Consider the following 15,299-nt stretch of genomic DNA (forward strand, 5'->3'; position numbering starts at 1 on the left):
TGTGTGTGTGTGTGTGTGTGTGTGCTAATCTTCAGGTTCAGCAAGGAAAACAAAGAGACTATTGATCCGTACACTTACATGCCTTTCGGGGCAGGACCAAGGAACTGCATTGGAATGCGATTTGCTCTGGTGATGATGAAACTAGCAATCGTGGAGATCCTGCAGAGATACAGCTTCTCTGTGTGTAAGGAGACTGAGGTGAGACCAAAGATATTCATCTTCCATAAGTCATCACACTGCTTGATATTAATCATTTTTATGATGTATGAGTAATACTGTTGTGTGCAAATTTGATTTATTGCTTGTTTTATTGGGAAATGGAGCGTTATATAATACCAAAGATCAAGCCAATCATGAGTGTGGTAAAGGTCTGTCTGTTGAAAGGGTTAATGTTAAAAGGCTAAATGCCTACCTGACACTTTGAAAAACAAGAAAACATTTGATGCTGTTAAGTGCTAAAATGTCAAATAACACACTCAACAAGCTGTCTGTGCTTCACAGAGGTTTCCACCAGCTGTGGTACTGGCAGTTGTTATTTACTTCATGCATAGTAGACTTTGTTTGCACTTTTTTACTCTTCACATGTAAATTCCTGCCAGATCCCCTTGGAAATGGACATCCAGGGCCTGCTGATGCCAAAACGACCAATCAAACTGAAGTTGGTGCCACGTGCTGAACCCAGAAAATAAACCAACAAGATAAAGGATAATAATTTTAGCTATGTTGTATACAGGCCTACTGTGACTAAAAACCATGTTGATTTTCTTGTGGTAATAGTAAAGTTATGTGTGCATCTGTATGAGTTCTTAAATTAAATTGAGTGACAAATTGATCATTTGTAAAGACACTGGTAACAGTAAAAGATAGTTTAAATGTTTCCGATTTTTAATCCCTGTTACAGCAACTTACAGAGTTAGAAGCATAACAGAAACATTTTGATACTTACAAAGACATTTTTGGGGGTTATTTTCCTTCCCAGTATACCATTATACTTTATCACACAACAGCACCACCCACTGTTGTCTCATTGCTTGACTGTACAGTTAATCAATGCTTTTCTGATAATAAAAGCTTGTCTGAAGGAAGTACTGATATTTATTGCAGGCTCATTGCACAGGCTTTTATTATATTTTGCAGGTGTTCATGTTTTCTTACCACCCTGTGTTAAATATGGGACTAAAATAAAAGGTAAAGAGGGTTCATTCAGATTTCAGCCAGTCAGTGAGTTAATGGTTGAACAGGTATTTCAGTAAGAAAGTGCATTGGCCTTCTGTGATTATGTTGTAATTATGCACGTATTCACTCTAGCTCTGTAAATGTTTTACATCACAACAGCGCACTCGTGTGGATGGTCTGTTTATGTTTTGTTCATTTTTTGCTCATGAGCTCCTGCTACTTCACAGATCCATTATCCGCGTTTTTCAACCATCTTGTTCTTTCCATGTTTATAAACAGAGGGTAGAGATAAAAAAAAAAAAAAGAAGAGAAGAAAAATCTGAGACTGGCAAACCAGCTCCACTGCAGACACCACATGCTCTTGCGGCTGGGATTGAGAAAAGGTTATCTGCTGAAAATAGCTGAAATATGTGATTTACACTAAACCTGTCAATTAAATGCACCATTTTCATTTAAGCTGGTTAAGCACCCAAGCTTTATGATAAAGAACATAATGAACTGCAATCCTCATGGACACGTTTTTAATGTCTTTAAGTAACTTGTGTGTGATTTTATATATCTATATATATATATATTTTGTTGTTGTTGTTGTTTTTGTTGTTCAAGTCACAGAGCAATTTGCAATTCATGAAAGACACAAAAGTGAAAAGCTATGGTAAATTAGAAATTCTGAATAATAACACAGTAGATGACAAATCTCAAAAATTCTGTTTCCTGGTGTGACGAAATGAGCTGCAGCATATTGGCCAGGTGCCCAGATGTGGCGTTCAGGGAAGAGAACCTGCAGCCATGATAGCAATGATGTTGAGGACTACTTTTCTGCTGTTATCGTTTGTTATCCCGTGTCAGTGACCGGCATTACTGTCGGTTTCTGATCTCAACATTTTTAGTGTTACATATTTCTGCAACTGTAACATGTATTTTCTTATGCCCTTTTATTTTCCATTGAACAGATTCTAGGCAACTTACTACTGCACTGTAACAGCACTATTGATATTGTCTTTTATTTTATGTCTAGCTTATTTTTTATTTCACTTTATTCTATTTTAATTGATTTGATCTTCTTCTTCATTGTGTGTTCAAATTTCGTGTCTGTGCTAAGTTGCCTCATGTAAAGCACTTCAAATTGTTCCAGTGTTTAAACGACGCTATTACACAGAAACGTGCCGTGCCTTGTTGCCCATGTTATTTTAACAAACCAAAACACCTTTTACCCTAAATCTAGTTAAAGATGTGCTATGAGTTCTTGCTTGGTCACTTCTGTTGATGTTCCAAGTAAATTTCAAACAAAACAGAGCAAACTTGCCCCTTCCCCCATGTTTCTGTTACTGTCATGACTAACTGTCACTAACCCCACCCCCTCCCCCTACCATCTTGTCCGCGATTGGCTGGAGTGTTTTGTTGTCAATCCAGTGACACTAGTGATTGTGTGATGTTTACGACCCCTGTGTTGTCTCCCGACACAGTGTATTCAGGGGGGCAGGCAGCTAGCGGATCAAGGAGAGATGCCTACAATTTCAGACAAAAATGAAATTGTGCTGAAACCATGCAGGAACTCATAGTGCACCTTTATTTCCAAACCTAAAAATCTTTACACTAGGGATTGAGCAGACCCCAGTTAACATGCTTTGACAAATTATTGTGCAATTTTATATAACATAGCCACTAAAAACTGCTTGTAGACTGACATGCTGAATAAATATTTCTGATAAGATCCCAGTAACCCTGAACCAGAATAAGGTGGCGTTTGACTGTCCAGAAAATAGTTTATGTTGGAAATGGACACCCTAACATAAGAGATGTAAACGTGGTATCTAGCAGAATGAGTTTAAACATGTTATTTTTTTTTTTTTTATTTCTTTCATATTCAAAAATTAACAAAAAACAACATTACAAACAACACACTGAGTCATGGAACGCATCCCAGAGCCAAAAAACACAGAGAGGAAAGCTGGGAGGGAGGGAGAAACAACAACACATGCAGAAACAAACAAACAAACAAACAAACAGACAGACACACACACGACAAGGGACCAATCACATGCGCAGGTTGAGGTCAAAGAGCCTCCAGTGCTGTGCCAAGTGTCCAGGGTCCTTTCTGGCGCTCAATGGAGGCGCGCTGTCAACAGTTTCATGTACACAACATCCAAGAAGGCAAGGGTCCATCCACGGATAGACATGTTATGAGATGGCTTCCACGAGTTGCAATCATTCTCTTAGCAGCTGTAAGTCCAGCAAACACAGCACGTTTTTGAGCTTTAGAGAGCTGGAAGGCTGACAGGTTATTCAGAATCCAAATATTTACAGTAACAGGTACAGTAACATTAATCAAGGCAGAAATTTTGGATGCAATATTGTTCCAGAACTGACCAACAGGGGAGCACTCACAGAACATTTGAAGATATGTACCTTGAGCTTTAATTGGTCAGAAAGTCCATAAAGGTTTGTTAATTAATTTAATTTGAATTTGCACTCTTTATTGATTTCCTATGGGGAAATTACAATGTACACTCTGTTGTTATTACACACAGGCCTGACCACACACACATGCTCAGGTCCTATACATGGACTAATGATGAGATGTCAGAGTGAGTGGGCTGCCAGTGCTGGACCGTTGGGGGTGCCTTGCTCAAGAACACCTTGGCAGTGCCCAGGAGGTGAACTGACATCTCTCCAGTTATCAGCTAAATAGAGTCGCTTTCAAAGGGATGTTAAAATGAAAATCAAATAGCGCCATAGGAGCTACGCCTTGTGAAGATAGGCTTACCCCCTTTCTGATTGGAAGTCTACGGCGTGTCTGTGTCCATTAATTTGGCTGTTTATGGTTGAACCAAAGTTCTGCACTAACTATCTTCTATGATTATCTTTGAAGCAGCAGCTTACGAGGATGCCCTGAATGCAGCACGAGTCCCGTTCCTGTAGAGACTCCGGTCCCGTTCTTACACCGACTCGGACTCCATGTTGTTCCGAGAGCCACGGAGCTAACAAGTGCCCTGGCCGAAAACTCTCACGTTGCAACTCTGTGTGCGCGAAAAGTAAAGTGTGTGTGTGTCCGTGTGAGAGTGTGTTGACCCTCCGAAAGAAGATGGCAGACTACCGGGAAGACACCGGAGCTCGAGCCCTGCTCGCTCTACAGTCGGCACCATGCAGTCCCGTGCGCGTCGCGGTGACCTCGCACTCCTATCACCAGCCCTCGCTCGCCCTCTTGGGTCCTCCGATGATGGAAGCCCGCGCCGACGCCGGGATGTTTCCCGTGCGACTCGCTTGTCCTCCTCTGCAGGCCTTGGCCAGACTCGAAGGCCGGGACTTTGAGTTTGTGATGCGCCAGAGGACGGTCACCATAGGCCGGAACTCGTCTCACGGCTCCGTGGACGTCAACATGGGTCACTCGAGCTTCATTTCACGGCGACACCTGCAGATCAACTACGACGAGTCGAGCGGTTTCTCCCTCCGGTGCTTGGGCAAGAATGGCGTGTTCGTTGACGGGGTATTTCAGCGGAGAGGGGCGCCGCCGCTGTCGCTACCCAGAGAGTGAGTGCAGGCAGTTAGCTAGCATAGCCGCTACCGACAGGCTAATTATGGTAACACGGCGGTTGGCTGTTGCAGAGCAAACTTTGATGTTCAAGTTAGACATTGACCTACTGATAGAACGCATCACTAAAATCTCGGAGCTGGTGTCATGAATGATTTCTTATCCCACTTAAAGTATGTTTCCCCCTTTACTAGACACCCAACGATTGAATCAAACTTTAAAACATCTATAAAATTGTGGGCTAGCTATGTTAACACAAAGCAACGACAACAACAACATTAATAGTTTTGGTAGATATACTAGCATTCCAAATGTACGGCAAAACGGGAAACGTATTCTGAGGGGATACAAAGTTTGTCATGGCACCCCATAATCTGAACGGTTTCATTTGGTCTGGTCTGGGAAGAGCTTCGGATAAATGCACTGTAACCTTTTGTTTGGACAGTGGAGCTGTAAACACAATTTTCCAATATGTCTCCACTGTGAGCTGTCAAATTATAACTGTTATTCATTTGTCTACATTTACCCCACTTTGTAAATCAGTGTATTAATCTAACGTTAGATAGTTTGAGCCGTTAGCAAACTTAGCCTAATTTGGCCTATCGTCGCCATAAGCGTTAGCTAGGTAGTCAGCAAATGCAGAAATTGAAAGGTTCCTATGATATTTCAAAACAATCATGTTGTAGTAGAAATGGATAATTTTAAACATTTTTTTTTAAATCATATATTTAGTCAGTTCCAGGGCGATTATGTTAGCTAGTTGCGAAGCTAAGCAACGTGTCGCCGTCACGTTACCTTTTAATGTAAACAAACGCACCCTTGACAGCTCAATCAAAAAAAAAATGTATCAAGAGGACCCATCTGGTGTTTGAATATGATTTTAGCTGTGCTGTTGCACCACTGTCAAGGCTGTTTTCACTGCTTTGGTTGTTATGGTGGCAATCTTAAAAGCTGAAAGCATTGACATCAATTGAGGGGGTGTTGTTTGGTTGATTGGTTGGGTGGTTGTGCCCTTATCTTCTCTGATTGGCTGTCAAGACTGTTTGGGGGTGTGTTGGGCTTTGAACAGGAAATACAGGCTGAAAACACATCCTCATTGCAGGAGCACATGGAGTAAACAAAACTCTGGCAAACCAAGGCCATATCAAACATAGCCATGTTTACAGCCTCTGGGGCCTGCAATTTATTAATGTCTTGCCTCCTGCCTTGTTTCAGATAGGAATGTCTTGAAAAAAACAATACTTTGGTACCAAGTTGATGACAATTCTGAAAAAGTGACATTACTTGTGTACTGTACCAGTGCAAGGGATGCAATGCTTTTGGACCTGACAGAGGCAGCATATACACCTACAAGTATTGTAGTGTACTGTTAAAAGGCCTAAAAAAGGATGCATGCCCACCCGCACAGAAGCACAATGAGTGGCTCCTTGTCTCCGTGCACCCTGACAGCTTGACTGCCTTTAACTGCTCGGCAAAACAGTGAAAGAGGGTTGAAACTGAAAATAAAGACTGACCCCAGCGATCAGTTTTCTCCACAAATAGAATCTAAATTTTGGGTTCTAACAAATCCAAGGTGTTCTTGTCATCCTAATCCTGTAATACATGTTATAAATGAGTGCATGTTAAAGTACATAGGATTAATTATGTTTTTTTACCATGATATTGAATTGTGAAATGTCACTGGTATTGGTATCAACTGCTAAATGTATTGTATAATGACCTCCCTAGTCTCTCACGTGCACTCTCTAGGACTAAGACTATTCAAAATGCCATGTGAGTTCTTTGAACAGTGGCTTTCTCTTTGCTTCTTTGGCATACAGCTGAGACTGGTGAAGGAATTAAGCAAAAGTTGTTTTGTGCACAGTCTCTTTCATCTCAGCTGTGGAACTCTGGAGCTCCTTCAGAGTTGCCACCAGTCTATGTCCTTTCTTACTAATGCTTTTCTCTTATGGACTGTTGTTGAGGATGGCCTGCTTTAGGCAGAGACAGCTGGGAGCAGACTTTACATGGGTTCGGTATTTTCATTGACAGCTGCAGTTTTTCAGTGACAAATTATAGAAAAACGATGAAATGTAGATAGAATGGAATACATAGACTGTCTGAAACTGCTTACAACACATCTGTGGTCTTGTGTGGGAATGTTTATTTTTTTATTTTTATTGGTTTGTCTCAGAGTGGTCTGAGCCTGAATTCAGCACCCCTAGAATTAGTAGGGATTCAGTTTTTTGCTTAAAGAAGATACAATCATCATCATTTTAGCAGATAAGATGGTTCCAGTCACGAAGACCTAACAACACTGAATATACAACGTTGCTTCCTGAACCTGCCAGGATACATTACACTATTTACATTTGTTATTGAGGTCCCATAGTAAAACATTTACTCAATGCCTCGCACACATAATTATTTCCTGGGTTTTGTTTTGCCTTGAACTGACTTGGGCTTGGACTGATTCCTGCTTTTATTGAGGCAGTTGTCCAGACCTGCCTAAAAAGAGGAAATGCAGGTTAGCAGATGGTGTGTTAAGTCTAAACCAGACTAGTTTCTTGTCGGTGTTGACTAAAGACATTGTTTATATTACAAACAAACCCAGTTAAGGGGAAAGTGCAGTCACTTGAGGAAGATTTTTTTCTACTATGTGTAACTTATAATAACTTTTGTATTTTGAACATTGTTGTAAATGTTAAAATTTCCATTTTCCTGAGCACTAAAGGACAATAAGTTTGAGTCTTAAAATAAGAAGTCTGTAACTTAAAATGTTATGACATACATTTCCATGTTAACTGGGCAAACTCCATCTGCAGAGGAAGATCATGTCATTTGATGAAACGTTCCAAAACAGTCACTTTTAGAATATGTTGTATGGAAGAGAATGCACTAATCACTTTCACTTTTCTTCTGTCCCGTTGCTTCCACTATTTCTCTCTCCTGCCTTCCTGCTCTCTAGGTGTGTGTTTCGTTTTCCCAGTACAGTAATCAAGATCCAGTTTATGTCCCTCCTGCAGCCTGAGGAGCACCGAGAGCGGGAGCAGCTCTCTCTCCCCCCTCGCCCGCTTCTGCCCCACATATCCCCTCTCAAAATCAGCATTCCCACAATGCAGCAGCATGAAGAGAACATCAGGGCATTTGGCTCTCCGCTGCCCTCGCCCACAGGCACCCTCAGGTAAGGGGAGACCCACAGACACACAATGATATGAACCCCAACCGGCGCACATTGATGAACGCAAACACAGCATGCAATATACAAACACTTCAGAAATGCAAAGCAGATTGTCCCGATTTGGCAGGAAAAGACCAGTTTATAAGGCAAAGTATTTGGAAGCTGTTGGAAACTTCTTTTAGGCAATTTTTCAGTTCATTGTTACATTTTTTGTTTGCTGTTTTTGTTTTTTGTTTGCTGAGCTTTAATTTGTGTTTTCTGTCTCCAGTTTTGAGAATAAATATATATAATTTGTTATGACAAATCAATAATTTGATAAGTCTACTGACAGATTAATTAGCAGCTGTTTTGATAATTGATCAAGTGTAATTTTATAAATATAAACGCTAAACACTCCAGCTTCTTTGATTTGAAGATTTACAGATTTGTCTTTTTCTGATGTGATAGTGAAGTGACAAAAAAGCAATCTGATGACATCACATTGGATGTTAGAAAATCATAATCAGCATTTTCTGTGACTTTTTCCTATATATGGACCAATTAATTTACAAAATAATTAGGCAGTAATAGGGCCTTTATATTATTTAATCCTGTTTTAAAAAAGATTTGCACTATCAATTAAACATCAGGATATTTCACTTTACAATTTCATCTAAGGATGTATCTTGTTGGTGATTTACCTAAACTGAACACAAAACATCACTTTATAGCTCAGTTGTGTAATACGATGGATTATACAGTAAGTGTTTAGATTTACCAGAGTATATGAGCGATTTACTTTCTCACCTTGTCTTGTGTCTGTTTATTCATGTGTATGCAATTGCAAACATATGAGGTTTAATTTCCTTTGTTTTTTTTACTGATTTGACCCACATGCCTGCAATGTTTTTACAAAACACACACTATTTCTGCTCATATTCACTGATATTCTTCAATCTGGTTGAAGGTGTACTGATTAGCGGCTGCAGAGTTTCTGTTGAGATAGAAAGCCTTCCCTCTAATGAGCTGTGATAGCACATGTTTAAAAATCACTGCTCTATAAATGTACACAGCATGTGCTACTGGCAAGCATGGTGGTGCTGATTGTGCCCTCTGGCGGTCTGTGTTGGTTTCTACAGCACACATCCCCACCAATGTCAGCTTGTGTGTGCCTGCCTTATATGGAATGACTACAGCTTTGAGGCGCGTGATTGGCTATTGGGCAGATTGTTTTGCCTGTAGGCCGTTTTTCCGTTCATTCGTGGTTTCCTTTTCAGAGCCCCCTACCGTCCCTGCTCAGCCCTCAGCTCATGTTCTCTCACACGTGTGTGTGTGTGTGCGTGCGTGCACACACACACACACACACACACACAAACACACACAGTAAAGATGCTTGCTCATACATTTTTCCAAAACTTTATTTGTGCCACCTTTTTTGACAGTCTTCCCATACATGACATAAAACAAAAGATTATTGTGTAAAGTATGCTCCCACTTAAAAGCCAAGGGTGTCTCTTCACAGGATAGTAAGAGTCACTTTTCCTGTTTGGTTACTTAAATGAGCTGTGTACAATATCATTTTTCTGCCCCTACCTGCACTCACACTTCTACTGCTGGCCCATGTACACATGCAAAGGGTATGAAATTGTGTGTGTGTGTGTGTATGTTGCCAAAGGCAATTCAAAGACTCTCCCAGAAATCAGTGTTTACTTTACAAACAGAAGCAGGTGTGAGTTGTATAAGTTACTGGGTTTCCTTGTGTTTTGTCTCACAACAGTGCCAGATAAAACCTTATTAATAATTAACATACTTTTTGAGGGTTTCTGCTTATTGTTGTGTGTTTTATGATCACCCTGCGTTTAGAACGCCGTTGTTCTCAGTTGGAATAATGTTTCCAAATGTAGCTCTTGTGTACTGTGTGTAAAAGAAATTGTCTTTGTACTGTGGCATTACATTTGTCACTAGTACTAGTGTCAGTAGTGTATAATATAAATAGTGTGTGTGTGTGTGTGTGTGTGTGTGTGTGTGTGTGTGTGTGTGTGTGTGTGTGTGTGTGTGATTATAGGAAGTTTTCATTGCTAATTTGAGCTTTGTCATGTGGTGAAAATGAGACATCTTAGAATGTGATTTTTATGCAATTATAGGCTATACGGGCTGGAATCGAACATTTTTATTTGGACTAATCATTTAATTATTTCATAACCTAACTTTTTATGTCCACAAATTCTAGGTTGTGTTTGTAGTTGTGAGACTGTAGTGACCAAATCAGCTATGGAGGGGATTAAATTAATCTTGTTTATATATTGTTACACTTGCAGAAGTGCCCATATACCATCACTTTAAGCCATTAACACAGACTTTTTCCTATGCGTTTTCTTTTTCTTCAGTGTTCCTAATTCCTGTCCTGCTAGTCCACGAGGGGCAGGGTCATCCGGGTATCGCTATGGACGCAACGTGACCTCTGACCTCCAGTTAGCAGCTGAATATGCTGCCAAGGCTGTTTCTGAGCAGAGACGAAGCATTGCTGAGCAGAGAGGAGGGGGAAGTGAACAGCGGGGGGAGTCAGCTGGTGGAGACAGCCCCAAGGTTAACATCAAAAAGAGTTAATTTTGAATTAGAATACATATGTTTTAACTTTGAAAGAGGTTGCTTACATAAAATATGTGCTTGAGGAAGTGTGGATTTTAATACTTGTGTCTTTCATGTCCAGGATGAGTCCAAGCCACCTTATTCCTATGCACAGCTGATTGTCCAGGCCATCTCTTCTGCCCCAGATAAACAGCTGACTCTTAGTGGCATCTATGCTCACATCACCAAACACTACCCCTACTATCGCACTGCAGACAAGGGCTGGCAGGTAGGTTCTTTCTGTCTTAAACTAATTGGTAAAACTTTACAGCCACACGGTATTGGAGTTTTAGCTGAGTATCATGTAGAAGATAGTTGTATGATGAAATAGGAAGACTTGTTAGCAGTTATATAGCTACAGCTACTTTCATTAATTTCAGATTAAAAGAAATAAATACGTGTCCTGTTTGGGGTCATTGGCTATAACATTCAAGATCTGTGTTCAGTGACAAAATGATTTATTTCCCCCTCCAGAACTCAATCAGACACAACCTGTCTCTGAATCGCTACTTTCTGAAAGTGGCCCGCTCTCAGGATGAGCCTGGGAAAGGGAGTTTTTGGCGTGTGGATTCTGCTTCTGAGAGCAAATTGGTGGAGCAAGCCTTCAGGAAAAGGCGGCAAAGAGGGGTTGCTTGCTTTAGGACGCCATTCGGACCTCTCTCTTCTAGGTAAGTTGGTCACCTGTGGCCCTCAGCTGCATGGTTTGTGCGCACACACACACACAAAACTGTCAGACATGCTCTGTGGCTTCTGATTTGACTTTGTTAACCCTTCCTTTCTCTCTGCTTCTGCTCCTGGCTATCATTTGATTGGATAGAACAAAGTAAGTCTAGTTTGTAGGTAATATATTCAGCAGAAGGCACTGGCAGTGAATAATCTCTGTAAGTTACTGGTCTCATGATGTAGCCTATTAATTGATTTCTTTGGTCCCTCTTCTTTGCTTTTGTCTCTTTTTCCTTCATTCTTTCTTTTTCAGGAGTGCTCCTGCATCCCCAACCCACCAGGGACTTCTTTCTCCTTCATCTAGTGGGCTGCAGACTCCTGAATGTTTGAGCAGAGAGGGCTCTCCTATCTCCCACGACCACCACGAACAGCTGGCTAATAAACTGGCATCTGTCCCTGAATATAGGTACTCTCAGAGTGCCCCAGGTGAGCCTGCATGTAAATGCATACAAGTATGTTCAAAGAAACACACACAAAGGCTTTTTAATATACTCTATATGAGAGATACAATTGTCGTTTGCGTCTATCTCTGTGTAGGATCTCCAGTCAGTGCTCAACATGTCATCATGGCTGCACCCCCTCACCAAACAGTCCTGCCCTCTGGCCCGGGGAAGACCCTTGCTTTCGTTCCAGGTGGTGGCGGCCATGTCCAGCCCATCCACGTGCTTCAGAATCCCACTCAGTCCTCTGTCACCATGGTGCGGGTGGTTACTAGCGTCCCTCTAACTTCCAACCCTCTGAATGGGTACAGCGCTCCCCCTGTTGGAGGAGCAGAAGGCAACAGTGAATTCAGAGGTATAGCCATGGCAATCTCTTTAAGAAGTCATTTGTGTGTATTATGTTATACATTAGTACCTTTTTATTATACATGTTGGTCTGCTCATCTCCAGTTTTAACTATTTGAATCTGTCCATAATTGTTTTGCATTGTTTTTTGCAGTATTGTGAAGATATTTAAAACGGTTTCTATTTGCATTTAGCTCCCACACAATTTATTTGCATGGTGTTGGACGTTTGGCTACGTTCAAGCATTCACATGTTTAATTTTCAACTTTTCAAAGATTTTAGGATGATGTTTTTTGTCTCTGCTATTCAGAGTTTAGTCTGAACATTTCAAACTGACTGACCAGCTGGCTGTCAGCTTAGTAATTGTGACACTTTGCATTCTATCAATTCTAGATGTAAAAGTCATCTATGTGTGCACAGTTACAGTCAGGTACATGACTATTGACTATAAAACAAGCATGTTTATGGTCTCCTTGAAAAGCAAATATTGTGTTATCAAAACATTAAGTGAGATTAAAGATGAAGTCCATTTCCTGTTTTATTAGTTATTATATGATTTAACAGCTACACTAATCTAGATGAGTGTATAATGATAATAAACAAGCCGTGTTGTAGGAATACAACCTTTTTGTAGCAGATTTATTTGTAGAGCTTGTCAGAAGACAAAGATCTACGTTTACAATGTAATTCTATATAAAGTTATGTTCATGTCTTACAAATGTTTCCCCACTTTTAAGTCCACATGGGCTGAGAATTTGGTTGTGCATGACACAATAAAAAACATAACTAACATAATCTAACTAGATTTTTTGATACATTATTCTGAGCTTTGAATTTTGGTATCGTGATCATACATGTGCACTTCTATAAACTATTTAGTTTTGCTGTTACATATGTGAATTCTGTCTTTTCCATCAGAAGCCCAGCTTAACCGAGAGCGTGTGATCCAGACTGTGGACAGTGCGGTGCAGGGTGGGGATGGACGAAACCTGGCCCTAGGTTTACATCAACTTCCTGTTCGTCCTGTTACCCAGAATGGTAAACACACCACTGCTACTGTTGCCCCAGCAACCAGCTTTGCTAACGTATCTGGTAAGAGTTTTTAGCAATCACTGCCTTACACATTGACCAGTCCAGAGTTTTCCCTGGGTCTTTAGAACGCTTCGGTGCAAATGTTGTTATATGCTTATTAGCATATCGGTGACGTCATAGCGCCATTAGTTGCATAAAGCTTAGTGGTTGTCAGTTGCAGCGAGGGATAAGATTACTAAAGCAATCTTGGAGGAGTAACTTGTCACAAAAATGAGAATATCTGGTCAACCTTAAAGCCAGCCCACCTTAAGTTAGAGAGCCTGCGCTGAAGTTGTCGCTAGCTCTGTGGCTAACCCCCTTTAACTTAACCCGCAGGTGGAAAGCAGGACACCTGAACCTTGCTTGGTTCTTGTGGAGTTGTAGCCCTAATACATGCATGGGTTGTAACATTTATTCACCAACAGATAAACTGTACACACTGCACTGCTACATTCACAGCTAAAATGCTACTGCTAACTTCATACTCATTGACAAACACACCTCCCTCTCTTTTTCTCTCTCTTCTCTGCACACTCACTAACGTTTGAGCTTCACCTGCCGCTGCGTGTGATGTAAACCATCATACGGCGGACAACGAGCGGACGGCCGTCCTGTGCGTCAACTTGTTCAGATGCTCTTCACATTGTGACTTAGCCTGATTACTGATGTTTTTGACTTAAGGCATCCAGATACTTACTCCACCTAACTTTTCTTCTTCTCTTCATTTGCTTTCCAGGCCTGAGTAGTCCTCTCCAGATCTTGGCTGCCCAGGCCTCCAGCTCCCCTCCAGTGCTGGTGAGCAGGCAGCCCAGTGCAGAAACTTTAGCTGAGCAGTCAGATGAGCCCCAGGCCAAGCGGCCAAAGGTGGAGGACGAGGGTGGGACTGAATCTGCGCAGCATCAAGTCACACCTGCTCAGCAGCCTGTCATTGTTGCCATGACATCACAAACCCATGATCCTAGGAAGTAAAACCCAAGGCCTCTTACCAGGTACCCAATGGACAGCCTCCTTATGGTCCCTTAACTGCTTCGCCTTTTATACTCGTTTGATATGACTGCAGCCGACAAGGCCAAAAAATGTACAGGCAGCCTCTCTCAACAGAAGGGAATTAAATTGTAAGGAACATATATTTTGGTCAAAAATAGATGCAAAGTTTAAAATACATTCTGAATGTAAAAAGCAAGTATTTCTTTCAGGACTTTTTCAGCTTTAAAGTCTTTGTATTGTAATTCGTCATTCACTGACAACACAAGTAAGGATATAAAGGTTATAAATGAAAGCATTATGCATATTAAAATCAAATCAGCACTACTTTTACTTTGTGAATGTTGGATAATATCTCAGATACAAACGTTCCTCTGGTTGATGGATCAGATGCACCAGTTGCTGTCACTCTCAGGCCAAAGAACTCACCTCTCCTGCACTTCTGATTGGAGTCAATGCCTGATTTAAAACCAGGGAATGTGTGTTCAGAGATTTGAAATGGCTGGCATTTACAGAAGAAACTGTGATGATCAGAGTTGATATATTGTGTAGTTTCACAGAGTACTTAGCTGTGTAGACTCAGACCATTGAGGCTTTGGAGACTGTTATGAATATGAATGAATATGATTGTACTCTTCCTAAGGCATCCTCCTTACTGTAAAACAGGTTGTCTCTCTTAAAAGAAAAGAAACATGTCAATATTAAGGCCTAGACCAGAACGGGAGTGGTCTATCCCTTCTTGCCTTCTACGTAAAGCACAAAATGAAAGGGGGTATTATTTTGACAGAAGATATTTGAAGAAAATCCAGGACTAACAAACCAAGACTTTGCCGTTTTTGCTTCACTTTAGCTCAGTTTGGTTTATCAGTGTGAAGCTCCTCAGTTTTAAGATTATCTGGGGTGATTGGACAGCAGAGAAGGGCAAAAAAAAGAGGCAACTATTTGAGGTTGATTGAAGTGGAGCTAACCTAATGTAGACAAACTGATTGTTTTATTTTTTTCACTCTTATTTCAGTAGTGGTAAAATGAGAAATGGAACTGCCTGTGCATACAGTTTTGTTTGTCTTAGCACATAAAAGCATTATTGTTATAATCCTTAAAGCCTTAAATATTTCTTCATTTTGTTGTCATTTTATTTTAACCTTTTACACAGCTTTACCTTTTTAGATTGTTGTTAACACAGCAGCTTCTTTAACCGTACATGATCAGCAACACTACAATGGTGACAGTTATGTTGCATCAGTAGACTTGTATCAATTTT

General features: G+C 40.8%; 2 protein-coding genes across 3 annotated transcripts in view; both read left to right on the top strand.

Moving 5' to 3' along the window:
* Positions 1-799, top strand: part of LOC116704014 (cytochrome P450 3A40) — a 5,630-nt gene extending 4,831 nt beyond the window's left edge. Inside the window, exons 12-13 of the mRNA XM_032539193.1 lie at positions 36-198; positions 600-799. Coding sequence (XP_032395084.1) covers positions 36-198; positions 600-689 — 253 coding nt within the window. The 3' untranslated portion in view covers positions 690-799. The remainder of the gene's footprint in view (positions 1-35; positions 199-599) is intronic.
* Positions 800-4,086: 3,287 nt separating this feature from the next.
* foxk1 (forkhead box K1) lies at positions 4,087-14,365 on the top strand. Of its 2 annotated transcripts, XM_032527834.1 has the most exons (10): positions 4,087-4,707; positions 7,656-7,871; positions 10,235-10,433; positions 10,558-10,704; positions 10,950-11,143; positions 11,293-11,298; positions 11,452-11,624; positions 11,736-11,993; positions 12,902-13,075; positions 13,791-14,365. In XM_032527834.1, the coding sequence occupies exons 1-10, from the start codon at positions 4,262-4,264 to the stop codon at positions 14,021-14,023; spliced, it is 2,046 nt and encodes a 681-aa protein (XP_032383725.1). In that variant the 5' UTR covers positions 4,087-4,261; the 3' UTR covers positions 14,024-14,365. The 2 variants fall into 2 exon arrangements, with proteins under 2 accessions (XP_032383725.1, XP_032383733.1); XM_032527842.1 differs by lacking the exon at positions 11,293-11,298 and having other exon boundaries at positions 4,088-4,707.
* The last annotated feature ends 934 nt before the right edge of the window (positions 14,366-15,299 follow it).

This window comes from Etheostoma spectabile, chromosome 2 (assembly GCF_008692095.1).
Source record: "Etheostoma spectabile isolate EspeVRDwgs_2016 chromosome 2, UIUC_Espe_1.0, whole genome shotgun sequence".
Classification (NCBI taxonomy): Eukaryota; Metazoa; Chordata; class Actinopteri; order Perciformes; family Percidae; genus Etheostoma; species Etheostoma spectabile.